The 21,490-nt window shown below is 52.6% G+C and overlaps 1 protein-coding gene and 1 non-coding gene across 11 annotated transcripts; both read left to right on the top strand.

Moving 5' to 3' along the window:
- The first annotated feature begins 264 nt into the window (after positions 1-264).
- SEZ6L2 (seizure related 6 homolog like 2) lies at positions 265-21,075 on the top strand. 10 transcript variants are annotated; one of them, XM_081553102.1, is made up of 19 exons: positions 265-518; positions 1,461-1,621; positions 2,539-2,694; positions 3,326-3,625; positions 3,965-4,104; positions 4,363-4,564; positions 10,133-10,318; positions 11,295-11,463; positions 12,098-12,261; positions 14,150-14,350; positions 14,810-14,948; positions 15,769-15,965; positions 16,085-16,279; positions 18,339-18,530; positions 18,614-18,805; positions 19,271-19,309; positions 19,491-19,608; positions 19,735-19,831; positions 20,862-21,075. In XM_081553102.1, the coding sequence occupies exons 2-19, from the start codon at positions 1,543-1,545 to the stop codon at positions 20,889-20,891; spliced, it is 2,796 nt and encodes a 931-aa protein (XP_081409228.1). In that variant the 5' UTR covers positions 265-518; positions 1,461-1,542; the 3' UTR covers positions 20,892-21,075. The 10 variants fall into 10 exon arrangements, with proteins under 10 accessions (XP_081409228.1, XP_081409232.1, XP_081409229.1 ...); XM_081553106.1 differs by lacking the exon at positions 265-518 and having other exon boundaries at positions 1,543-1,621; positions 2,539-2,670; positions 3,536-3,625; XM_081553103.1 differs by lacking the exon at positions 265-518 and having other exon boundaries at positions 1,543-1,621; positions 2,539-2,670.
- On the top strand, positions 9,252-9,324 carry TRNAH-GUG (transfer RNA histidin (anticodon GUG)). Its single transcript has one exon. It is a non-coding gene; the product is annotated as a tRNA-His (tRNA).
- Positions 21,076-21,490: the final 415 nt, after the last annotated feature.

Here is a 21,490-nt window from a genome sequence, read left to right as displayed (position 1 = left end):
CGTCACCCCTCCCCACAGTCCTCTCAGCTTGGCGACCCCCGCCCTCGCCCAGTGGCCACCGCAACTCAGCCGGGTTGTGGTCGGGGGGCTGGGGGGGTCCGTCTCCGGATTTGCCTCCCCCGGCCCCTACGGGGCGCCACGTGGGGCGCCGGGGGCACAGCGCCAACCTCCAGCGCCCCGCAATGCGAAAAGAAAGGGCGGGGCCTGAGAGGGGTGTGGCAAGCTAAGGGGCGGGGCTAGGGCGAGGACTGATCCACAAGGCCCGCGCTCGCGTACTGCGGACAGGGATGCTGCGGCCTGTCGGTGGGTCAGCCGATCCCCAGACCAGTCGGCCTGTGACTCCACCTCCCCCTTTCCCTTCCCGAGAGCCAGCCCCCGGCGGGAGCCAGATTGATACTGAAGGTGGCCGCAGCCAATCGCCCGTCGCGCCGCGGGCCAGGCCAGCTCGGGCGGGGCTGAGAAGAGCTGTCCTTTCTGGTGGTGCTGAAAAGGGCGCTCCGGAGGCCTCGTGTGAGGAGGTCAGGAGAAAAAAAAAAATCAAAGTTGAAGCCGCCAGGCAGCTGGCTGGGGTCCTGTTGTACGTTAGAAGGGGAAGGGAGTCTCCCCTTCCCAGGTCCCACCCTGTCACCCCTTAGACTTCTCACAAACGTAGGAACCTGTCATTCTAGAGGAAGGGAAAGCCCATTCCACATAAGCTCCTCTGAAAGGGCCTGGAAGTAAGCCGGGGGCATACTGGGAGGCTGAGCAAGCGCGAATCCAGCTACGCTGCCCCCCTGGGCACCCCAGGAAGAGAAGATTCAGCTTTCAAATGTGCTGGAATGGTTGGGGGAGGGGGTATAATTACTGCTGGGACCAGAGTTTCCTTCGCTTCCCCTAGGGGCCGCGGGAGTGAGGATTACGACCCTGGCTCATGTGGTCCCTCCTTCCTCCATCTGCACTTCCTCCTCCTCCCTCCCCCCACCTCCCCCAAATAAATCACAGGCCCCTCCCTTCGCCCGTCCCCAGGATCTGACGTGGGCTCGACACCTTTCTCGGCTTCTTCCCGCAGCTCCAGTGCCCGAGCCTCAGCTCTCCAGGTTCTGCAACCCCCTCTCCTCCCCTCCCCACCAAGCCCCACTAGAGCACAGTAGGGACCTTCCCTATTTTCGACCCCACCCTAGGTCCCCGGGACCTGTTTTGCCTCGACCCACTCCCCCAGCTTAGAATCCAGCCAACCTGGGGGACCCAGGCGCCTGAGCCAGAGGGTAACCCAGGCGACCCGGCTCCTTTGCCCTTCTCGGCCCCACCCCCTGCAGCCGGAGCCGCGCCCCCTCTCCCACACACTCGACAGCAGAGGACAGAAGAGATTGGGCAAAGAGGGGTGGGCTCCAGGCGACCCCCTACCTAGTTCTGCCTCTCCATCCCAAAGGGCAGAAAAATTGTCTCCCTTACTAACTGGTAGTAGGGGGTAAAATTAACAGGAAAGATAAAAGGAGACGGAGGAAAGGTGACAGCTAGATTATTTAGGAGAGTCGCAGAGGAGAGAAATTGGTGTGAGTCGCCATGGGGACTCCTAGGGCCCAGCATCCGCCGCCTCCCCAGCTGGTGTTCCTATTTCTGCTGAGCTGTCCCTGGATTCAGGGTAAGGACATGGGTGCGTGGCGGTGGGCCCCCGGGAAGGTCCCCCTGGGAGGGTTCTCTATCTTTCTTTCTCAGAACATCCTGCGTCTTCTGAGCTCCTGGGGGAGGGGAGGGGCACAGCTGACGGACGTAGTAGGGGGGCAAGCCAGGGCTTTCTAGCTTGCACCTGGAGCCTCTAACCCCATATATTGAGTTGGGAAACGAACGAGGGGAGCTTTTAGCAGCGTCTCAGGGGTTAAATCCAGGAAGAAGGGCTGGGGAAGTTGTGGGGGGTGGGCTGTCTGCGGAGGCGGCAGAAGCAGGCAGGGTACCTGGGTGGGAGATGGAGGTGATGGGAGAGATGCCAGGCACTGCACACACAAACATTCTTGGACGAATGGACAAAGACAGATGAACAGCGGCAGTGCTCAGAGGCCAGATATTTACTCCCCCACTCTGACCCTCCAGCCAGACTCCAGTGAAGGGGGCAGAGACTGCAGAGAATGGGGGGGGGGCGGGTAGCGCGGAGAAAGAGAGAGAACCACACTGCAGACAGAAACCCAGAGAGAAAGCTAACCACTGCAGAAGCAAGCAAGGGCTGGGAGGTGCTGCCAGACCCTCCGCAGAGCCCCGGGGTTGCGGGGAGCACCTCTGAGGGAAAAATGAATGTAGTAACCCGCCGCTTCTCCGCCTTGCTGGCGCTGTCCAAGGTGCTTACTGAGGGCCCACACGGCCTAGGGGAAAAGGGAGAAAGAAAGGGCTAGAGGGTGTGATGGGCAGCGGGAAGCCCCTCCTCCAGTCTTGGCTCTCAGCCCAGTCTGGGACCCTCCGAGCTCCTGCTGGCCCAGCTGACTGGGGAGGAAGAGCTCTGGAAAAGATCTTTCTGGAGAAGGAAGGCGTGTGGGGCAGTGGAAGAGCTCAGATGATTTCATCTCCTAGGTCTGCCCCTGAAGGAGGAGGAGGCATTGCCGGAGCCTGGAAGTGAGACCCCCACAGTAGCCTCTGAGGCCTTGGCGGAGCTGCTCCATGGGGCCCTGCTGAGGAAGGGCCCAGAGATGGGCTACCTGCCGGGTGAGGCCCCCAGAGTGGCAGAAGGTGAGAGGCAGAGGGAGGGACATTAACCTAGGGAGATGGGCAACCAGCCCAGTAAAATTCAGAGACAGAGAAATGGTTCGAGAGAATCAAAACTGGACGTAGACAGAGAGCCAGAATGATCAAGAAACAGAGCCAGACGGAAAAGCAGACAATCAAAGAGAAAGACAGATGGAAACTCAGAGAACCAGAATCAGAGATAGAGCAGAAAAGAAACACAGAAAGAAAGAGAAGAGCAAGGATTAGTAGATTTAGATTCATAATATCAGAGAGGGGTAAGAATATTAAACAGAGATCAAGAGTTCTAGAGAGTGCAAAAGAAAAAGACAGAGGAAAAAGAAAGGGGTAACCAGGAGAGGGAGCCAGACCTGAATGGAGAGACAGAGATGCTCGATGAGACTGTCAGAGTGCAAGGGCCTGGACAGAGAGAAGAAAAAGAGTGGAGGGCAGGTTGTGGAAATCTTGAGAGGCGGTGGGAAGCTGGGGTGGGGAAGGGAGAGGTGGGGGATCTGTGCCTTGTGGGGGAAGTCTTTTGGTCTCAATGGGGAACTCTCAGTTTCCCTGAGCCCTGCTCCCCAACCGAGGCCCACCAATTTGCTGCTCCTGTTCCCTGACTTCCCTTGCCCTGTCCCAGGATCTGATCCAGACCCCACACTAGCAACCCCTCCAGTCGGCCAGACTCTTGCAGCACCCTTTCTGCTTCGGGCCACTGAGCCAGGCACAGGGCCTCTGACAACCGCCGTAACCCCTAAAGGGGGTAGAGGGGCAGGCCCCACCGCGCCAGAGCTGCTGACCCCACCCCCAGGAACTACAGCCCCGCCCCTTCCCGGTCCCGCCTCCCCAGGCCCACCCCTGGGGCCCGAGGGAGGAGAAGAGGAGACCACGACCACCATTATCACCACGACAACTGTCACCACAACAGTGACCAGCCCAGGTGAGGCGATTGAAGGGGAATGTGGGAGAGGAGGAGGGCGTGGATAGGGGAGAGGCTGCTGCACACGTGTGGAAGGAGTCCAGATAGGAGAGGGTCTCCTGCTTAAGAGTAACCATAAAGGCTAGCATTGATCTTTGCTTACTATGTACCAGCGCCGTTCTAGGTTTTTATCTATTATGACAGTTGGGGAAGGGATTTCTGGGCGCCAGTGGGAGAGTAAGCATTGGATTAAGATGTGAAGGGTGCTGGGGAGAGGATGGATGGGGACCCCCAGAGTTGCTTGGCTGGGAGGGCACGAACGCAGAGATTCTCTCAGTCCCAGCGCTTTTGTCTCTTTAGTTCTGTGTAATAACAACATCTCCGAAGGCGAAGGGCATGTGGAATCCCCAGATTTAGGGAGCGCAGCCAGCCGCACCTTGGGGCTCCTGGACTGCACGTACAGTATCCATGTCTACCCTGGCTACGGCATTGAGATCCAGGTAACTGCATTAAGCATCCGATTGTGAAACCTCCCAACCCTTTCCTCTGGGCCCAGGGGTGTGTACAGATTTGGCCTAAGAATCAGAGAACTTGTTTTCTCCGATAAGCCTGGTTTCTGAGGCTCTCACAAACTCTCCTAGAGTTCTACAACTTGGCCAGGGTCACTGTGATGTTATATACAGGAAAAAGGGCGGGGGATTTAGGGGGTTACCACCCTGGCTGACTTGCCCTGGCGGGTCTGGGTCTGGCTTCTTTAGGTGCAGACGCTGAACCTGTCTCGGGAGGAGGAACTTCTGGTGCTGGCTGGTGGGGGGTCTCCAGGTCTGGCCCCCCGACTCCTGGCTAACTCCTCCATGCTGGGTGAAGGACAGGTCCTTCGGAGTCCCACCAACCGGCTGCTCCTGCACTTCCAGAGCCCACGGGTCCCCAGGGGTGCTGGCTTCAAGATCCACTATCAGGGTGAGGACTTCGGGGTCCTGGTGGAAAGGCAGGGGCCACACTGGGCTCAGGGGATATCTCACAGGCCTGCTAAGCTCAGGTTGATGTCAAAGCCTTTTCCTCTTGACTAGGATGGTGAGGGGCAGAATCCTCAGAGGAGACCTTCTTATTGTTTAGTTGCTAAATCGTGTCCGACTCTTTTGCGACTCCATGGACTGTAGCCTGCCAGGCTCCTCTGTCCATGGGACTTTCCAGGCAAGAATGCTGAAGTGGGTTGCCATTTCCTCCTCCAGAGGATCTTCCTGATGCTGGGATCAAACCCACATCTCCTGCATTGACAGGAGTGTTCTTTACCACGAGCCACCAGGGAAGCCCCAGAGGAGACCTATACACACTTATCTCACACACAGATCTGTGTCTGGGTGTGCACCTATCCAAAGGACAGTTCTTTCATTTTCTCAACAAATCTTTATCCAGAGCCCACTTCATACTGGCCCTGGGTTATCCTTGGGGATAAGACTAAACAAGCCAACAGTAAAGGAAACTCGGAATCTAGGAAGGGAGATGGGCAAATAATCAAGATGACTATAATCCAGTGAGATAGGACCCCAATCCCTATGATGGAAGAATCATGGGCAAAATGTCAAAGGGACCTAAATTTACTCTGTAAGGAATATAGGAACACCTCCTTGGAGGAGGTAATGACTAAGCTGACACCTGAAATGAGTTAACTAGGGAAAGGGTGGGAAGGACAGAAAGAGAAAGGCAGATGTCTAGATGGATGAAAAAACATATCCCAAGACCCAGAGAGGAGAATAAGAATTGTGACACCCCACCCAGAGGAGTTGAGGTCACTCAGCATGGAATATAGAATTGTCCTGCGTGACCAAGGGTGAGTTACTTAACCTTTCTGGACTGCATCATCTTAACTGAAAAATGAGGATGATGATACTTACTTCATCACATTATTAGGAAGATCAGATGAATTGATACAAGTGCTTAAAACTGTGTCTGGTGCCCAAAGAGGGCTCAAAAATGTTGATCATTGCCATTACAGGGAAAGCCCAGAAAGTGGTGGGGAAATAGGCGAAAAGACTAGACTGGGAGGTAGGTCAGATTTGGATCACAAAGGGCCTTACCAGGTTCAGTGAGGAGTTCTCAGACTACATTATCCTTATGGGGAGAAGGAGCCACTTCGAAATGTTTTAAGCAAGATAGTGACAGCCTCAGATTTGTGACCTAAAAAGATCCTGCTGACTTCCGGGGGAGCGGGCAGGAAAGAGGGGATGTGTTTGCGCATGCTTGCATTCTCCAGCACCTGCCCACAGACAGCCTACACACACGTGTTCATCCATATTTGCCTGTGTGTATGGAAACCTTCCCGCGATGCAAGTGCATGTTCTAGCATACACGCGTGCATGAGGCCAGGGGCCCAGCCCACGGTCCTTTTCTGGACATTGTTGCCATCTCCAAAATCCCTTCCTTGGCTCAGAAACACAGAGGGAATTGTGTCCCCTCATGTCATCTCATGGCTTTGCTGCCCCCTTGTGAGCTCTGCAGACCCTGGATCCCTTGTGATTTTATCCAGGATACAGGCAACCTGTATCCCTTCCTCACACCCTGTCCTGCGATCTTTCTTCTGGACCTGTCCCACGGGGTCAGGTGTGCAAGGTGGAGTCAGCAAACCTACCTGTAGAGAGACCAGTGAGTTGGGGTACATGTTGGTGGTCAGGGCCTGGTTGCTGGGGAGCAAGGGCAGGCCTCGAGGGCCCAAGGCTGAGGGCTATGCCTCAGATATTGCAAAACGGCTCCCCACTGGCTCCTTTAAGCAGCCACATCCCTCGTGCATTGAAAATAGGACTCGTTAGGCTAAATGGAACATCTGGGGAAGCAGGGCTACTGTGTAAATGGGCCTTCATGACCTACCTCAGTCTTCCTTGTTCTGCAGCTTCTTCTGGCCCCTTTGGGACTGAGGACCTGTTTAAGCCCTTGCCAGTCTCCATTAACTGGGCCTTCTGATCCACAGGGTCCCCATTAGCTTCTCTGGATGGTCAAAGGCTCCATCACCCCTCACCCCAGGGCCAACCAGCGTTCCCATTTACAAAACTCTTTCACCAACTCTCCTTTCCTCCCCTTCTCACAGTAGCCCTGGGGGTGGCCATTGTCAACTCTGTCTCTGAGAGGAAGACAAAGCCCTAAAGCTTACAAGGATGGTTTGGCCACTAGCAAATGCATTGCAGATTCAGAAGTCAGATCCTCAAGTCCCTGACCCCCAGTCATTTATTAATTGAGGCTGAGGGGCAAGTGATTAACATTTTCTGAGGACTTTCTAATTCCAGGTGCTTGGTGTATTTATTTTCTCTAAGGCCAATCCTCAATGATAGGAATTGTTATTGTCATCTACAGATGAAAGGCCCAAGAGGCAAAGTCATGTGTTCGAGGCCATACAGCAAATACAGTGTGCAGCTGGAATTGGAGCTCAGGTCTGCCCGTCTCTAAATCAGTGCTCTTTGCACTGCTCCACATTGACTCTTGGTGGCATCAATTGATCAGCAAGGCTAGGTTTTTAGGGGACAAAATAAAAACAGTTTGGTTCAGTCTCACAGTGGCAATAGGCAGGCATTAATGTGATGATAAAATTATGCATGTGGATTCTGTATAGACAAAAAAAAAAAACTAACTTTATTGGGGGGGGGGTCAGGAAAACTTCCCAGAGGAGATGGTACTTCAGTTATTCCTTGAAAAATGAGGAAAAGTGAGACAAGAGCCTTGCAGGTAGAGGAAATTATGTGAAAAATACATGGAATTGGGACCATAAGGAGTCACAAAACTATATCATGTAAGATATATGGGTCATGGGTACTGAGAACTGAAGATGGATAGTCTGGGCTAGACCCAGCTGTGGAAGCGGCTTTCAAGCCCCTTCAATCTAAAGTATTCAGGCTTGAGTCTGTCGGTCATAGTGAGCCATCACAGAAGCTAAAGTTTATTCAAATCACAGTGTTTGGGGTTTTGTGTTTTTTTTGCCGGTGGAGGGGGGGTGTTTTGTTTTGGCCACTGTGTGACTTGCAGGATCCCCTACCGAGTATTGAACCCTGGCTCAGCAGTGAAATTGCCAAGCCCTAAGGATGCTGAAAACTCAGCTTCTCTGTACACCAGTCCTGGATCGAATCTCAGAGACAGAGTTTGGGGTGATGTAGAAAAGAAGAGCTTTGTTACTTTGCCAGACAAAGGGGCCCAGAGCTGGCTAATGACCTCAAGACCATGTGTCCCAACTTAGAGAAAACAATGAGAAGTTTTATAGTAACTGTTCAGAGGGGGCATGATCAGCTCATGGATATTATTCTGATGGGTTGGTGGTGAGGTCAGTAGAAGTCAGCGTCATCAACCTTCAGGTCCAACTGGTCTGGGGTCTATAAACTTGTGCGCAGCACACCATTGTTAATTTTCGTTAGCGTCTCCCTCCTGGCAGGGGTTTCAGTATCTACAAAATAGCTCAAAGATATTGCATGTATCCATTGAAGGCGAAATAGGACCATGTCCCACGGGTGCACTATTGTTTCTCTTTTTAAAAAAATACTTGTTTATTTGGCTGCTCTGGGTTTTATTAATAGTTCTAGCACTGGGGATCTTTGTTGCCGCATATGGGATCTAGTTCCCTGACTAGGGATTGAACCCGGGCCCCCTGCATTGGAAGATCAGAGTCTTGGCCACTGGACCACCAAGGAAGTCCCACTATTGTTTCTCTTGACTGTCCCTGGCCTCAGCATCCCCTCCCTTCCCTAATTAATAGCTGCTAGAATCTGCTCATTAGAACTGAGGGAAGGTCATAGAGGCTGAATGAAGGCTGTTTCCTATAACCAAAAAATGAGGGACACAGAAAGACTTTGTGCTCAGAAGCCCACAGGGCCCTGCTCAGTGTCACTAACCACTGGACCACTAGGGAATGCCCAAATCCTATGATCTACAAGGTTGTATTTGTGTTGATCTTAGTAGACCATGAACTCCTGAAGGCAAGGCTTTAGTCTGTTTCACCTCTGGCCCTCGGACTCAGCCAAGGAAATGCTTGTTGAATTTTGAGGGAGAGACTAGGCCTCTAACAGAATCACTCGGGACTGGAGAGTCAGAAAAAGCAAATGCCTAGACAAGCTGGACCCTCCGCTGACCACAGCCTGCCCCTCCTATAAGACCCACCTTTGAGGTACTTCCTCCAGGAAGCACCCCTGCCAGCTTTTAAAAATTACTACCACTTTATTTTATTTTGTTTATTTGGCTGTGTCAGGTGTTAGTTGCTGCAGCACACATGATTTTCACTGACTCATACAAGATATTTTGTTGCAGTAACAGGCTCTCTAGTTGCAGTGGCTTGTAGGATCTTAGTTTCCTGACCAGGGATGGAACCAGCTTCCCCTGCATTGCAAGATGGATTCTTAATCACTGGACCACCAGAGAAGTCCCCAGGAAGGCCTTCTTGATGAGCTCTGCTTAACCAGACACACAGAGCTCTGTCAGGATCAAGTTCAGAGTCCATCATTGATTACCAATGCACTTTCTATTTATTTGTTTTATCTCATATGACTGCAAGAATTTCAGGAGGCTTTCAAAAATAGACCACAAGCAATAAAATTAAATAGAATAAGTAGGAAAAAATTGGCACCAGGTAATGTTTATTAAATTTGGAAAAAAAAAAAAGAATGTGGATGGAAATTCCCTGGTGGTCCAGTGGTTAGGACTCTGTGCTGTGTCTGCTGAGGTCCTGGGTTCAATCCCTAGCTGGGGAACTAAGATCCCACAGGCTGAGCAGCACGACCGGAAAAAATTGTGGATGGACAAGCCACTGTTACACGGAGCAAGTCTCACTCCATCTGGTTCTGAGCTTCCCAGCAACCAGTGCAAAAAGAGAAATTACAGAGCTCTCATGACAGGAAAGAAGACAAACCAATTCCTTAGGGAAAGCAGAGCTTTCCCTAGCAATTTACTTTCTGTGGAGGACTTACTCAAAGGGCACTGAGTATTAGAGTCTTTAATGGCAAAATACTTTCTAAAGGAGTTTATTGTGACTCCTTTGGATGAGAGCTGAGGATATAGTACCACAATGCACCTCAGTGGAAGGAAGTCTGTGGGTGTGGAGAGGAGAAAATAATATGAGCCACTTAATAACTTGGAGCCTCAATTTCTACATCTGGAAAGTGGGTCACAGCTTTCCTCCACAAAAGCAATGCATGAACTCATTTTGGAAGCTGAGAGGGCTCTGCAAATACCATGTGTTATTATTAGAGCTGGATGGGATTCAAAGTAGTCAACTGATTTGCCTGAGGTCACACAGCCAATGAGTGCTAGTTAGGGTCCAGAACTTCTTTGGGTCTCAGGTTATCATCTCATCTGTAAAATGGGGGCCAAAGATTAGGGGATATCAGGAGTTTGGAAATTACCTCCTTGTGAAAAAATGTGTCCACGTAAGGACTCCAGCATGGAGCCAGTGTGTTCCCCTGAAGGCGGGGTGGTGAAAAGAAGGGAGGAAGTGCTGGGGGGCCAGTGAGAGAGGGTGGCATGGGAAAGTGAGGTCTTCTACTTCTCTGCCTGATCCAGCCTACCTCTTGAGCTGCGGCTTTCCTCCCCGGCCAGCTCACGGGGACGTGAGTGTGACAGACCTTCACCCTGGAGGCACTGCCACCTTCCACTGTGATTCAGGCTACCAGCTGCAGGGAGAGGAGACCCTCGTCTGCCTCAATGGCACCCGGCCAGCCTGGAGCAGTGAGCCTCCCAGCTGTGTAGGTGAGTCTCCTGTTCCTTTCTGTCCCAGGAGCCCTACTGGAGGGGGCTGTCTTTGGGGATCTCTATCTTTGGGGAGCACCCATCGTGAAGGGGTTTTTTTATCCTGAAGAGTCCCTATCCTAGGGTCTCCCTCTGGAGCTCTTCACCCTAAGGGTCTCTATCCTTGGTGTCTCCTTCCTTGGAGGGTCTCCATCTGGAGAAATCCCACCTGGAGGGTTCCCAGATCTTAGTTCCCTGACTAGGGATTGAACCCATGCCCCTAGCAGTGGAAGCATGGAATCCTAACCACTGGACTGCCAGGGAATTCCTGGAGGGTCCCCACGTGAGGAGTCACCATTCTGGAGGCCCCTGTTTTGGATAACCCTCAACCTAGAGGAAATCGCTTTTGGGGTCTGTATCTGGAGGGTCTCTGTACTGGAGAGCCTTCATCCTGGGGTCCTATCCTGAGTATTTGCCATCCGAGAGCTTCAGTTTGGGGGCACATGCATGTGCGTGTGTACTAAGTTGCTTCAGTCGTGTCCAACTCTTTGCTTCCCTATGGACTGTAGCCTGCCCAGCCCGCTGTCCATGGGATTCTCCAGGCAAGAATACTGGAGTGGGTGGCCATGCCCTCCTCCAGGGGATCTTCCCCACCAAGGGATCGAACCTGCATCTCTTACGACTCCTGCATTGGCAGGCGGGTTTTGTTTGTTTTGTTTTTAACCACTAGTGCCACCTGGGGGGAATCCCTCAGAACTCTCCACCCCAGGGTGTCCATATTTGGGGAGTCCCCATCCTGGGGGTGGGGTGTCCATCCTGGGGTTTTTCTATTCCAGAGCTGGTTCCTTACCTGGGTAGTGACATGGAAAAGGTCCTGGGGTGAGCCTGTAGGGCAGAGGTCATCCCAAGGCCAAGGCCCAGGAAGAGGTGTGGGCGCAACAGCTGTGAAGATGGGACAAGGACTAGTCACCTTAACCTGCTGCCCCTCTGCCCACAGCATCCTGTGGGGGCACCATCCACAATGCTACTCTTGGCCGCATCGTGTCCCCTGAGCCCGGGGGAGCTGCAGGGCCCAACCTCACCTGCCGCTGGGTCATTGAAGCAGCCGAGGGGCGCCGGCTGCACCTCCACTTCGAGAGAGTCTCGCTCGATGAGGACAATGACCGGTGAGGGTCTGAGCCTTGGGTCAGAGGTTCCCACTTCAAGGAAATAGCAAGGCTACCGTGGGGAGGCAGGCAGATTGGGGGCATCCCAGTTGGGATCTATGTCAAATGGAGGTCAGTCCTCCTCCTTTCTTAGGCAGTATAGCTGTGCAAACTGAGACAATCACTTAACCTCTCTGTGCCTCATTTTCATCATCTATAGAATGGAGATAATAGTAGCTCCCTCTTATGGTTTCTGTGAGGACAAATGAATTAAAAATGTAAATGCTGGATGTGGGAGTGACCAGCACACTGTAAGCACTCTAAATGTGTTTACCATCATTATCACTATCCTCACTCTTTATCTAATAAACTGGTACCCCAGGTCTGTCACTAGCTGCTATGTGATGCTGGACAGGTTACTTACTCTTTCTGTGCCTCAATTTACTCATCGATAAAATGAGGAATAATAATAGTATCTGACTTGAGGGTTCTTGTGAGAATTCAATGAGATAAAATGTGTACAGGCTTAGAAGAGTCCAAGGCATATAGTTAATATTTGAAAGTAATAGCTATGAAACTAAGTTAGGAGAGCAGGCAAGAGGTGAGGCAGCTTCCAAGAGGAAGCCAAGCTTCTGACCACCTCTGTCCATCCCAGGTTGATGGTACGCTCAGGGGGCAGTCCTCTCTCGCCAGTGATCTACGATTCAGACATGGATGATGTCCCGGAGCGGGGTCTCATCAGTGACGCCCAGTCCCTCTATGTGGAGCTGCTTTCAGAGACACCTGCCAATCCCCTGCTGCTAAGCCTCCGATTTGAAGGTAACAGCCTTCCCTCTGGGGCCCCAACTCCCCAACTTTCCCTTCTTCCTGATGCCTGGGCATGGTCACAAGCACATATTCCATCTCTGCTCATCTCCATGTTTGGATTCCTAAAAACTGACTTGCCTCCCCATCCCCAAGTGACAAAGATTCCATCTAATTTCCTGAGGTGACCTTTCTACTTGAGCTTCAGGTATGGCTGGATCCAGGTACAGCTGGTCTCAGATACACAGCCAAGAGACCAGTTGCTTTCATCTCTCCTTTCTTTCCTCTTGGCTGGCTTCATTCTTAGGCAGACTCTCAGTCTGTGTACCTAGCAGTTCCAGATTTACATACCACCAGCTTTAGTAACTCCATCAAAAAGAGAGAAAGCATACCACTTTTCTAAGAGCTTCAGCGAAGATGCCAGGAAAGGCTTTCATTGTCCTGGCTTAGGTCAGATGTCTATGCCTGAGTCAGTCACTGTCAGGTGGTATAATGATTGGCAGATCCATGTCACACGTCCATTCCTCGTTGGCCCCAGCTGAACCTCATGGACTGGAAGTGGGGAGGGCATGCGACCCAAAATGAAAATAGGAGTGCTCTTAACAGAGGAAGAAAGACTGGACGCCAGACAAGTAGAAGCAAGGAAGTCAGTGATCATAGGAGGAGTCATTTGAACTAGGACTTAAAGGATAGAGAGAATTTTAAAAGACAAAGATTGGAAATGAGCATCTCAGATAAAAGAACAGTGTGAGCAACAGGAGAGAGGTAGAGAAAAGCCTGATATATCTGGGATACATAGAGTTTCACTGTGTCTCAAGTGGAGGATTTATGCAAACAGTAGCAGGAAAAAGACAAAGAAAGTGAAATGTACAGAGATGAAAGGGGCTAGTTTCTGATATGAATCAAGGGAGAAAGAGAATTGGCACTGTGCCCTGATGGGTGCATAGCATTTGGACATCACACCTTACCAGGTTAAGTAACAGTGAAATAGAACAGCGGATCTGATAAATAAATTGCATATTAGATTCTGAGACTGCAAAGAGAATTTCTACGTCTGAAGCCTGCTTCCATAATTATGGGTCACTATTGCTCCATGGGCTTCAGACTCTTTCTGTATCATAGGGACCGGAATCTTACATGAGTCTTTGCAGCTAAGATATGACTCAGATGGGTAAAAACTAAAATGCTCTACAAATGTTCATTTTCACTGCCTTAGCCCAAAGTTAAATAAGTAGCTTTTTGTGTTTGCCTCATTTTTGGATTCCAGCCACAGTATGGATTATTAGGGATGATCAGAAGTCAACTGTTATTTTTGAGGAGCGAGCACAACTACATGAGCCAAGTCTCCAAAGACACCCTTTCCCCCTCAGTCCATTGCAGCTTCCAGAGCCAAGTGTCTCTGGCTGGGAATCAAGGAATCTGAGCTTAAGGTCTGGTTCTGCCTCTGCCCCACCCTGTGACATGGGGCAAATGGCTTTTTGTCTGTGGACCTGGTGTCCTCATCTATAGAATAGTGGCTGGGATTTGACTAGTCTCAACCTCTGTCTAGAGGTCAAGGAGCTAACATAAATGTGCCAATGAAGAATGCTAAGGTTTGGGGGAAACTGGAGAGTGAAAGCTAAACCCAAGGGCATTCGATTTTAAATAGCCCACTGGGGGGCCAAACCACACTGGAATTCAGCCCAGTTCCCCAGTCTGAGATCCTTAGAGGCCCGTCCTAATATGTATGTGTGTGTATTTTTTGAAAGTATTTATTTATTGGCTACATGGCATGTGAGATCTTAGTTCCCTGACCAGTAATTGAACCTGCGCCCTTTGCATTGGAAGCACAGAGTTTTAACCACCAGACTGCCAGGGAAGTCCCTGTCCTAATGTTTACTTCCTGTGACTGATTCCTCTCTAGCCTTTGAGGAAGATCGCTGCTTCGCCCCCTTTCTGGCACATGGCAACGTCACCACCACGGACCCTGAGTACCGCCCAGGGGCACTGGCCACCTTCTCGTGCCTCCCAGGATATGCCCTGGAGCCCCCTGGCCCCCCCAATGTCATCGAATGTGTGGATCCTACAGAACCCCACTGGAATGACACGGAGCCGGCCTGCAAGGGTGAGGCTTCCACCGCCCTAGACTTCCTTCAGTCCACAGGCTACCTCCTGAGCCGGGGAACCTAGGAAGGCCATCAGAAAGGAGAACCTAGTAAATCCAGGCCTTGGATCAATCCCTGTCCTTTTCAGAGGCTCAGCTCGGTTTTCTTAGCTAAGTAGTTGGTGGGCGTGTTACAGAATTCAGGGATCATAACACAAATATCTTCAAGAGCTAGGGCTGGAGCTGGGCTAAGTCAGAGATTGGGTGGTGATGCATCGGTTGGTGAGTGGGTGTGGTGAGTTAAGAGTGGGGCTGGGATTGGACACAACAGGACTAAGTGTGGCAAGAATCAGGTGGGAAATAGGTAATAGAAGGCCGGGAGGAGGTATGGTGCACAGAGTTGGAAGTGGTGGTGAATGGTGGTGAAATGGAGACTGCATGCCCTCCTGGATCCTGAATCTGACACGATTTCTCCCCTAGCCATGTGTGGAGGGGAGCTGTCAGAGCCAGCTGGTGTGGTCCTCTCTCCGGATTGGCCCCAGAGCTATAGCCCTGGCCAAGACTGTGTGTGGGGTCTGCATGTCCAGGAAGAAAAACGCATCTTGCTCCAAGTTGAGATGTACGTTTGGGTACCACAGAGGGTGCTATGGATGTGGGCTCAGCCAAGTGTGGTATGACAATGCACTGCCCTGTTTTCTCAGCCCAGCTGTCTTGAGCTTTTTCACATGATTCGGTGGATATATGTTCAGATGAAAGAGGTGTATAAGGATTCAGGATGGGGGTGTGGGACATCAAGTAGACCTAGGGACAAATCATGTATTGGTTGGACAACCTTGGAGAAGCAAATGGGGTAATGCAGCCTTCCTCAGGGGCTATTGTGAAAAGGGGGCTCTGGTCTGGAGTCTCACTGTTTGACTGTTTCCAAGGCCACCTGTGGAGTGATTTCCGGGGACCCAGGCCCAAATGTTGCATCAGCAGCAGCACACAAGATGAGTATAGGTGTGGGGGAAATCCAGTGAGCTCATTTGATGTGAGGTGGTCATGTGCCTGGACAAAACTAGAGTGGGCATAGCTCAAAAAGCAGGTACTCAGGAGGGGCCTAGAATTGGGCAAGGTGGTAATGAGCATGGCCTGTGGTTGGTCAGAGCTGGAGTTGAGCCTGACCAATCACAGGCTTTTGGAGTTGAGCATCACCTGGTGATGGAGAAGGGACTGGGGAGTAGAAGGCGTTAGCAGTGAGCAGAGTTGGGGATTGGGAAGCAGAAATCGAGAGAAGCCAATGGAACCTGGAGCGGCTAGCATGGAGAAGCCCATAATTTATCCAAACCTGAGGCATGGGATAGGTAACTGGAGAGTAGGTAAGGTTAGTAATGAACCGAGTTAGGATTGGGCAGAACTGGATGGGAGGGGCTGATCATAACCCATCCCCCACTCTGCAGCTTGAATGTGCGCGAAGGCGATATGCTGACGCTGTTCGATGGCGACGGTCCCAGTGCCCGAGTCCTGGCCCAGCTGCGAGGGCCTCAACCGCGCCGCCGCCTCCTCTCCTCTGGGTCCGACCTCACGCTGCAGTTCCAGGCACCGCCCGGACCCCCCAACCCGGGTCTGGGCCAGGGTTTCGTGTTGCACTTCAAAGGTACGAAGGCCTAGGGTCCCGAGATGGGCAGGGGTCCCGCAGGTCAGAGAGGCCCCCAAGGCTGGAAGGACGCCTTGAGTCGCAGGACAGCCTCCAAACTCTCTGTCTCTCCCCTGCAGAAGTCCCGAGGAACGACACGTGCCCCGAGCTGCCGCCTCCGGAGTGGGGCTGGAGGACGGCCTCCCACGGGGACCTGATCCGGGGCACGGTGCTTACTTATCAATGCGAGCCTGGTTATGAGCTACTCGGCTCCGACATTCTCACCTGCCAATGGGACCTGTCCTGGAGCGCAGCGCCGCCCGCCTGCCAAAAGAGTGAGCCCGGGCCCCGCCCCTGTCCCTTATGGCCCCGCCCCGTCCTCTCGTGGCCCCGCCCCCGCCCACCTGTGTTTCACTGCTCTGGTTGGGCCCCGCCCATCCCCTCTACGCCCTGCTTCGTCCCATCTTGTCCCCGCCCCTCTTTTGTCTAGGGTCCACCCCTTCGCTCTAGGTCTTGCCCAGATCTTCTTCAGGCCCTGACCATATGTCCAGTGGGTATACCATTCCTCTGCTCCTCGGTGTCCTGAAACTGCCCTCTCTGGTCCCCAGTCTCAACTTCCCATGGCTACATCCCTCCGTCTTGCGCTCTCCTGGTTCATGACCCTGGTCCTCTAGGACCTGCCTCATCTTTTCGTGGCCGCGCCCCTGCAGTCTCCTGACCCTGCCTCTGCCCCGTCTGAGTTCCACCCCTTACCTGGCCCGCCCGATCATCCCCTTTCTTGTTCTAGACCTTTCTCCAGTCTCTCAGTCCTCAGCCCTTGACATTACGGGGAGCCACTTTGCTGGGGCCTCAGCTCGTCAGAGAACTTGGTTAATTTTCAATGCAGTCAATAAAGTGCTGTGCTGGGCTGAGGCTGGGGTTGTACAGAGAAGTTGGAAACCCTCCCTTCGGAGACAGAGCTCACAGCTCACAGTCTGGGAGAGGGACAGATACTTAAGATATTACAGTGCTAAGTGCTGGGTGACTTCAGGCAAGGTATTTAACATCTCTGAGTTTTTTCATCCGTGAAGTAGGAATAGGGTGTTGTGAAAAGCAAATGAAAAGTTTTTCACGTTAGTACCTGGTGATAGTAAACAGTGAGTACTAGCTGCTATAAGTATGAAGAAGGGCTGTGGGAAGAGGGGGTGTTCATCACCCCACAGATAGGGCTGGAGATTTCACAGAGGAGGCGACACTTAAAGGAGCTGGGAGTGTTTATCTTTTAGGATTGAAAAGCGGGGTGGCATCTTGTCACTTTCACCAAATTTTGGGAAGCCTGTCACCAGGATATGGGGCTGTAGATCTTTCATCTGAAACCTAGGAGGAATGGTGGAACCAATGAGGATAAGTTTCAGGAAGCCAGATTTGGACTGGACACCAGGAAAACTTTCTAGTTGACACAGGTCCCCTTTCCTCGAAGGATTCACAGGATGTCTAACCCGGAAACCAGATAGGATGGGACAGGGACAGGAAGAGATGGGAGCAGGACCCAGAAGGGATAGGGCCTGGTCCAGCTGCCCAGGGCTAAGGAGGGGACCTGCCCAAGGCCTCACACAGCCTTCAGCTGAGCTGAGACCCAGGTCTCTGAAACTCAGCCCAGTGCTCCATGGCTGTGACCCTGAACAGTTCCAGCTCTGCCACTTCCTAACTGAGTGACCATAGGCCAGTCATTTGACTGCCTTGAACTCTGAGCCCCAAGGGAGATGACAGTGACCTTGACCCCTCATCAGGGTATATAATAATGTGTTTGTAAAACATTTAGCAGCGTGCCTTGCACAGGTCTGTATATAAGAAATGGCTTTGCCTGGGACTCTTCCATAGCATGTCTGTGAACAGATGCCCACAGGGGCCAGGCAGGCAATAAAAGTGAGCAGACTGGGCTGAAAATGAGGGAAGCAGGAAGGCTGGGCCCCTCTTCTGCTGATGATTTGCCAGGCAGGGCTGACACGGCGGGCATTTAGCTGGTTTGCTCTGGCTGAGTGGTTCACTATTTCAAATTTCACCCTGGGATTGAGGCCCAGGTTGCCCCACACACTCGGTTTTCTGGAAGAAAAGTGTGAGCTCCGCTCAGTCATGTCTGACTCTTTGCGATCCCATAGACAGTAGCCCACCAGGCTCCTCTGTCCTTGGAATTCTCCAGGCAACAATACTGGAAACCTGATGTGTAAAATGCATTGAATTTTAAAAGTTTTTCCAATTCCTGCTCTCTTCATTCTGAGGAAGGAGTGGGAGGTGGTGGTGGTGGGGGGGTCTGCCCCGAGGAGATGGCCCACAGCTCAGGGCTTCCCCAGCTCTCAGCTTCTAGGAGATCTTTTAAGGCCCCGGCTCCCCCTGACTTTGCCCTCTTGCCAACAGTCATGACTTGTGCCGACCCGGGTGAGATCACCAATGGGCACCGCACCACCTCGGATGCCGGCTTCCCTGTTGGCTCCCACGTCCAGTACCGCTGTCTGCCCGGGTACAGCCTGGAGGGGGCGGCCGTGCTCACCTGCTACAGCCGGGACACGGGCACGCCCAAGTGGAGCGACCGGGTCCCCAAGTGCGCCTGTGAGTCTGGGGACACCCTGGGACAGGTGGCTGGGTGGCCTGCTCACAGTGCAGCTGGCCCATGGCTGACCTCTTCCCCACAGTGAAGTACGAGCCGTGCCTGAACCCTGGGGTGCCAGAGAACGGCTACCAGACACTATACAAGCATCACTACCAGGCCGGCGAGTCTCTGCGCTTCTTCTGCTATGAGGGCTTTGAGCTCATCGGCGAGGTCACCATCACCTGTGTGCCCGGTCACCCCTCCCAGTGGACCAGCCAGCCTCCACTCTGCAAAGGTGCCTGGGCAGGCAGGGCAGGAAGGGGCATAGCAGAGTCTGGGATGTGACAGGGCGGGGAAAGTCAGGTAGCACATTTGAGACCCTGCTGAGTTTCCCGTTCACCTCCCATGGGCTCTCATCCTCAGAGGTAGATCCACAAGCCCTGGGGAAGTTCGAGGTCATGGACTCATCCTAAGGGAAGTAGGACAGGGGGCTTTGGTTTGGCAGTCCCTTGCCCTCTGAACTGGTCTCAGTTTCCCTATTTTTGACAAATTCTACAGACCTGGTGGGTTTAGACTCCCCAGGGGTCTGGAGAAGGAGGACCAAGGCCCTGCCCCCACTGAGGGAAGGATCATGCTTAGGTTGAGCAGAGGGCAGAGAAACCAGGCTGTCCAACCCAGCCCCACCGGGCTCCCAGCCCTCTCTGCAGCCTCCTTCCCTCCCTGGCTCAGACCCCGTCCCCTCCCCCTCCTCTCCCTGCAGTGGCCTTTGAGGAGCTCCTGGACAACCGAAAACTGGAAGGTCAGTGAGGGCACAGTGGAGACCCAGGCCTGGCCGAGCTGGGAGGGCAAGGCAGAGGCCGGGGGCAGGAGGCCAGGTCCCCGGCGGGGTGAGGGCCCAGGGGTTCAGGGCCCAGGGCAGGAGGCTGGGAGAGCCCAGGTAGGCCCAGCGCCAGCTCACTGCCCTCTCCTCCTCTCTCCAGTGACCCAGACCACCGACCCATCACGGCAGCTGGAGGGTGGGAACCTCGCCTTGGCCATTCTGCTGCCCCTGGGCTTGGTCATCATCCTTGGCAGTGGCGTTTACATATACTACACCAAGTAAGTACCCGACTCGGGAAGCTGCTGGCCAGGGCAGACGTCCTGCCTGCCTGGCACAGAAGCCCGGGTGAGGGGGGGTTAGGGGCTCACTTCTCGATAAGCCCCTCTATCTCCTTCCTTTCCCAGGCTACAGGGAAAATCCCTCTTCGGCTTTTCGGGCTCCCATTCCTACAGCCCCATCACGGTGGAGTCAGACTTCAGCAATCCACTGTATGAAGCTGGGGTGAGCCTTTCCCCTTCCCTAGAGTGCCCCATCCCTCTGCTGCCCTGGGACCCTATAAGCTTCTCTCAAGGTCTCTGTAGTATTAGTCTTGGGAACTGCAAACTCAGCTGCCTACAAAGGCCACGTCAGTGAACAAAGCAAGTCAGTGGGTCAATAGGGAGTGGTGGGGACCATGGCTAATTGGAAAACTTGTACTCCATCCAGTTTGTGGCGGAATTGATGTTCAGTTGCCAAGTCGTGTCTGACTCTACAACCCCACAGACAGCAGCACGCCAGGCTTCCCTGTCCTTCACCATCCCCTGGAGTTTGCCCAAGTTCATGTCCATTGAATCAGTGATGCCACCCAACCATCTCATCCTCTGGCGGAAACCTAGGCTCAATTGCCAGATCTTCCAATTGTCCAAGAAGATCCAGAAATTTCAATTTTTATGTGATGTTAAGATACTGTAGAGTGAACCAAACATATCCATCGGCCAGATTCAGCCCCATTCACATCCCATGGCCACCAAACTCCCAGTGACCAATGTTATTTTAAAAACAGTCTTGGATGTCCCTGGCAGTCCAGTAGTAAAGACTCTATCATTTGATAGACAGTGTCTTTTGCTATTTAAAGGCAAATTTTTCTTATACGAGGGGTATTTAAATCAGTTAGTTTATTTGGTATTCGACCAAAGAAAAGCCATTTGCTCCTGTGCTGGAAGATAACAAGCGTGTTGATCTACGTCTGAGATCACCCCATTCTATATTTAATGGGCAATTTAAGGGAACTTCAAGGGTAAATCTAGTACCAAGGGACTGAGAATTTGGCTCCAGCGTGAACTGGAACTCCACACTTCTAATGCAGGGGCCATGGGTTCAATTCCTGGTCGGGGAACTAAGATCCTGCACTCTGTGGCCAAAAAACAACAAACAAACAAACAAACAAAACACACAGAGGGTCTTTCCCCTTCCTTATGGATATCTCCTCCCATTTTGCTGTCTCGTCCACCTCCATCCCACTCCAGCAGCTGATACATCTCTCTGTTTCCAGGATACACGGGAGTATGAAGTATCCATCTGAACACCAAGACAAAGGCTGCAGGATCCAGGACACCCTTCCTCTCCTCATTCTGGGCAGGAAGGAGCACAGGACCTGGTCTCTGGCTTCCTTCCTCCCTGCTATGTAAATAGTCTCCTGTTCCCACAAGGGGGCTTTGATGGCCCTGGGGACCCTACAGTAAATAAACCAGCATCCTGTGCCCAAAGCCTCCTCTTCTCAGTTGCCAAACAAGGGGCCTACCCCTGCCCCTGACTCTACCTGCTTTTGGACCCTGGGAGGGGAACTAAGTCCCGGCTGCAACTCCTGGGGCGCCTCCAGCCCAGGGCACCCCACAGGGACTATACCCAAGAGCTCTGCTGTTCCCTTGGCCAGGAAGGCTCTGTCCTTCCCACTTGCCCTGGCCCCGGCCTAACCTCTAACCCTTGGAGGGTCAGAAGAAGAGGGATGAAATGGAGAGCTGGGACAAGACCCCTACCCCTTTCCTGCCATGCTCCCTCCCCGTAGTTTCCCCACATTTGCTTCTGGATTTTTCTTTTTGAGCAATAAACAGAAAATCACCATTTGTAACTGGGCCGGTGCGGTGTGGGAAGGGGGGGTCACAGAGCTCTGGAGACGGTGAT

Source organism: Giraffa tippelskirchi, chromosome 13 (genome assembly GCF_054371585.1).
Source record: "Giraffa tippelskirchi isolate mGirTip1 chromosome 13, T2T-mGirTip1v1.2.pri, whole genome shotgun sequence".
Lineage (NCBI taxonomy): Eukaryota > Metazoa > Chordata > Mammalia > Artiodactyla > Giraffidae > Giraffa > Giraffa tippelskirchi.
The sequence above is the reverse complement of the archived record's forward strand: the minus strand, read 5'-3'. Positions and strand labels throughout refer to the sequence as shown.

Coding starts and splice junctions, on each gene's coding strand:
- SEZ6L2 (XM_081553102.1), top strand. CDS start 1,543: ATGGGGACTCCTAGGGCCCAGCATCCGCCGCCTCCCCAGCTGGTGTTC. Junction 1,622..2,538: donor GAGCTGTCCCTGGATTCAGG/GTAAGGACATGG, acceptor TTCATCTCCTAG/GTCTGCCCCTGAAGGAGGAG. Junction 15,966..16,084: donor TTTCGTGTTGCACTTCAAAG/GTACGAAGGCCT, acceptor TCTCCCCTGCAG/AAGTCCCGAGGAACGACACG.